Source organism: Sinocyclocheilus rhinocerous, unplaced genomic scaffold (assembly GCF_001515625.1).
Source record: "Sinocyclocheilus rhinocerous isolate Xijiao unplaced genomic scaffold, SAMN03320098_v1.1 scaffold2870, whole genome shotgun sequence".
In the NCBI taxonomy this organism is placed as follows: domain Eukaryota; kingdom Metazoa; phylum Chordata; class Actinopteri; order Cypriniformes; family Cyprinidae; genus Sinocyclocheilus; species Sinocyclocheilus rhinocerous.
The window spans coordinates 36,501-40,597 of NW_015627340.1; the positions used below are offsets into that span (position 1 = coordinate 36,501).

At 38.3% G+C, this 4,097-nt stretch overlaps 1 protein-coding gene across 2 annotated transcripts in view; it reads right to left on the bottom strand.

Annotated features, from left to right (window-relative positions):
- LOC107727056 (SWI/SNF-related matrix-associated actin-dependent regulator of chromatin subfamily D member 1-like) overlaps positions 1–3,009 on the bottom strand; it is a 7,772-nt gene extending 4,763 nt beyond the window's left edge. The window contains exons 1-3 of one of the 2 annotated variants that reach the window (XM_016536824.1): positions 2,899–3,009; positions 2,677–2,812; positions 580–702 (exon numbers count right to left, since the gene is read on the bottom strand). In XM_016536824.1, coding sequence (XP_016392310.1) covers positions 580–702; positions 2,677–2,812; positions 2,899–2,978 — 339 coding nt within the window. In that variant the 5' untranslated portion in view covers positions 2,979–3,009. Of the gene's footprint in view, positions 1–579; positions 703–1,689; positions 1,826–1,911; positions 2,023–2,676; positions 2,813–2,898 lie in introns of those variants that run through there. The other variant, XM_016536815.1, reaches the window with a different exon arrangement.
- Between the last annotated feature and the right edge of the window lie 1,088 nt (positions 3,010–4,097).

Sequence of the window (4,097 nt, forward strand, 5' to 3'; positions counted from 1 at the left end):
ATTCAATATTTTAATTTGAATGTCGGATTGAAATGAATGCTGTTATTAGAGTAGTTAATCGTTAGCATAAGCGCGGCTAACGCTAATATAATGAGCATTAGAATGAAGTTTCTTTATTAACTATTTAATGCTCCTATTACTTTTATTAGGGTAAAACACAGGAGGACATGATGATATTTACTATTTTTACACACCAGAGGCTTTTAAATGAATTGTGAATCTAAAATATGCGTGTTAGAGAATGTACAAATGGTTAACATTGTTTGTGTCATATCAGTCAGAAAAGCAGTTCTGTGCTTTTTTTTTTTTTTTAGCTAACTTAGTTGTTATTCTTGGCTGAATAACTCTAGAAGGTTTTAAAAACCCTTTACAATTAAATATTTACACAGTTTGGATTAAATGAAAGTATAGTCACATTTTTTAATTAGCATGTTTTTGTGTTTTGGTTTGGTACCGAAATTGGTACCAAGAACCGTGGATTTTTACTGGTATTGGTACAGAATACTGACATTTTGATACCGTGACAACACTAATATGAAGTGTTTTAGATGCCACTCTCCTTGAAGCATTTGGTCTCACCTTCAAGTCTCTGCACTGAGACTGGAGCCAGTCGTTGATGAAGCCCTGCGGGTCTCTTGCGAAGCTCAACATGAACTCCCTTTGAGTCTTCAGATGGTTAATGGTTTCGATGGTCTCATGGATCTGAGGGATCAAGCAAGCATACATGCGGGATCATGATTACCATTATACAACATTTTAATAACACAACAGTTCGTTCTGGTTCACTAGGTTGTATGTGTACTCAATATAAAGTTCTTTATCGAACTTTTGTATAAGAGCAATCACAATCAATCTTGGTTAACATCGTGCAGGTTTTACTGTAGTCTGATATTTCATAAACACAAAATGGCACTAAATACAAAGGTCAACCACTGACTGTGAAGGACAGATTTTGACTGTTGCAAACTGGGTCAAAGGGGAATGGTCTTAAGTGCGTTAAAGTTCACAGCATGTTTTAGTCAAATATAATAAGAAATTAAAAATGCTTACAAGTTCATAAACACTAGCGATTGTCCAATATTTCCAATGCCAATATTTTAAAGAGCCTGGATGTTACTATGCAGATATAATATAATATAACATGCAATGTCAGCAAATGAATCACAAATCCACTTTTGGTTGAATGTGGTGCCATATAAACTTTTATAGAGGAATCCAAAGGAACTGAACTTTAACCCACAGCTGATTTGTCTTAGCAATTCCATCAATTCACAATCACTCGAGCTGAAAACCATTATTACATCAAGCACGGAGTAACTGTGGCAACAATGTAACCATGGTGAGTCCGGCTGCTATCCCTGAAGTGGTTACTAGACTACTCAAGATTTTCAGCAAACAGAGAGGAATAAAATTAAACATGTCCAGAGCTGACAGAAAGCAGGATGCTTTTTCCTGGACCACTCCCTGGCTTCTTTCCGCAGCAAAACCTTTCGAAAACATTCAGACTGGCGTGTTGCCAAGAGTCACTTTGATATGCAGCAGACAAGCCCAGGATATACAACAAAACAACAGTGCAAAGGCAACGATGGCGCTCCCCCTGCAGTGATGTGCTGAGCACTTTGAGGACTGTTTATTCAGCCAGAACAAAGAGGTTTTGGAGGCTTTCGGCCACATGCAAAACTTTTGTACCTTGTTGTCAAGGCCTGCGATCTCTTGCTGACTGGCCGTGGACAGCAGGAAAGAGTTCATCTGGGTCTTCAGGGTGTCGTCCACCTCCACGTCTATATCGTAGCATGCCGTCTTCTTCTGGTCGTTGGGATCCACGCTGAAATACAAAAGGATGTTTAGATGTTGCATCACAGACAAGGCAGAAACAGCAATTCTGATTGACATCATGTGGTTGACGGTTACCTTATGACATGGTTGATGATGATTGGCTCGGGAGGCATCAGTAGTGCATGCAGCCGTTGAGGAATCTCAGAAAACTTCATCCTCTGGCTTTCAAAGATCTAGAACAATGAGAACCAACAGTTATTGGATCAGAAAGATCTTGAATGAGAACAGACAATTACTGGGTTTCAAAGATCTTGAACGAGGAGAACTGACAATTATAGGGTTTTAAAGATCTTGAATCAGAACCGATAATTATTGTGTTTCAAATATCTAGAGCAAAAGGAACGGGTAATTGGGTAATCTTATCTTTAAAAAAAATATTAATAAGTACAGTCAGTTTTTGTGGCAACTATTGGGTTTCAAAAATCTTGACCAAGGAGAACTGACAATTATTGGGTTTCCAAGATCTTGAACGAGGAGAACCATCAATTATTGGGTTTTAATAGATTTAGAACAAGAAATAATAGATCTAGAACAAGTAAAAACAGCAATTTATTTTATGCAAATTATAAGAGAAATACACAAATCATGGGCCTCATTCATGAAACACGAGCAGAATAAATGTTTGTGTAAATCGTTCCCTTTCGAAAACATTCAGACTGGCGTGTTGCCAAGAGTCACTTTGATATGCAGCAGACAAGCCCAGGATATACAACAAAACAACAGTGCAAAGGCAACGATGGCGCTCCCCCTGCAGTGATGTGCTGAGCACTTTGAGGACTGTTTATTCAGCCAGAACAAAGAGGTTTTGGAGGCTTTCGGCCACATGCAAAACTTTTGTACCTTGTTGTCAAGGCCTGCGATCTCTTGCTGACTGGCCGTGGACAGCAGGAAAGAGTTCATCTGGGTCTTCAGGGTGTCGTCCACCTCCACGTCTATATCGTAGCATGCCGTCTTCTTCTGGTCGTTGGGATCCACGCTGAAATACAAAAGGATGTTTAGATGTTGCATCACAGACAAGGCAGAAACAGCAATTCTGATTGACATCATGTGGTTGACGGTTACCTTATGACATGGTTGATGATGATTGGCTCGGGAGGCATCAGTAGTGCATGCAGCCGTTGAGGAATCTCAGAAAACTTCATCCTCTGGCTTTCAAAGATCTAGAACAATGAGAACCAACAGTTATTGGATCAGAAAGATCTTGAATGAGAACAGACAATTACTGGGTTTCAAAGATCTTGAACGAGGAGAACTGACAATTATAGGGTTTTAAAGATCTTGAATCAGAACCGATAATTATTGTGTTTCAAATATCTAGAGCAAAAGGAACGGGTAATTGGGTAATCTTATCTTTAAAAAAAAAATTAATAAGTACAGTCAGTTTTTGTGGCAACTATTGGGTTTCAAAAATCTTGACCAAGGAGAACCATCAATTATTGGGTTTTAATAGATTTAGAACAAGAAATAATAGATCTAGAACAAGTAAAAACAGCAATTTATTTTATGCAAATTATAAGAGAAATACACAAATCATGGGCCTCATTCATGAAACACGAGCAGAATAAATGTTTGTGTAAATCGTTCATAAAGCTGTTCTTTTACGTAAAAAAACGTAAATTTTCAGATTCATGAAAGTGTTCGTATTTTCAAAATGTTAGTTGGTACCAAAGAAATTTACACCTGCTCCCTGCCATGTGTAAATGGTGCTTAAGCCGTCCAATCAGTGGACAAGAGGCGGGACAAATAATACACCGACCAATCATCCTACTTGAACAACAATAGAGAAGTTAACATTGCTGGTTACTGCATTTTTATATTTAGTAATATTCTTCAAAATGTACTGCCATGGATATTCCACATCATAGCAACCAAATCGACAGCTGGTCGTTTTAAGAAGAGCGCCTGACATTTTTCAGCAGGCTAAAAACGCTTTGGTGGACACACGTTATTGAATATTTATTGTTAGGCATATGGCCTATTAGTCTTTTTTGTATTTATGCAATATACTGGAGCCAAACCTGAGAAAGTAGACCAGAATATTCCACTGCGTTCCTGGACACGCAATTTGCGTAGCTGTAATTATAGGCGGGGATTATGGTAATTGTGAATGAGCGTGAATCAAATCGGAAGTTTACAAAGTGTTTGTGAATCTGGAGGAGAGTTTTCGGGAAGGTCCGTTTTACGCGCAGATTACTCAGAATTTACTCCTATATTTACGAATGTTTCATGAATGAGGTCCATTGTGTTCTTGTTAGCAATGG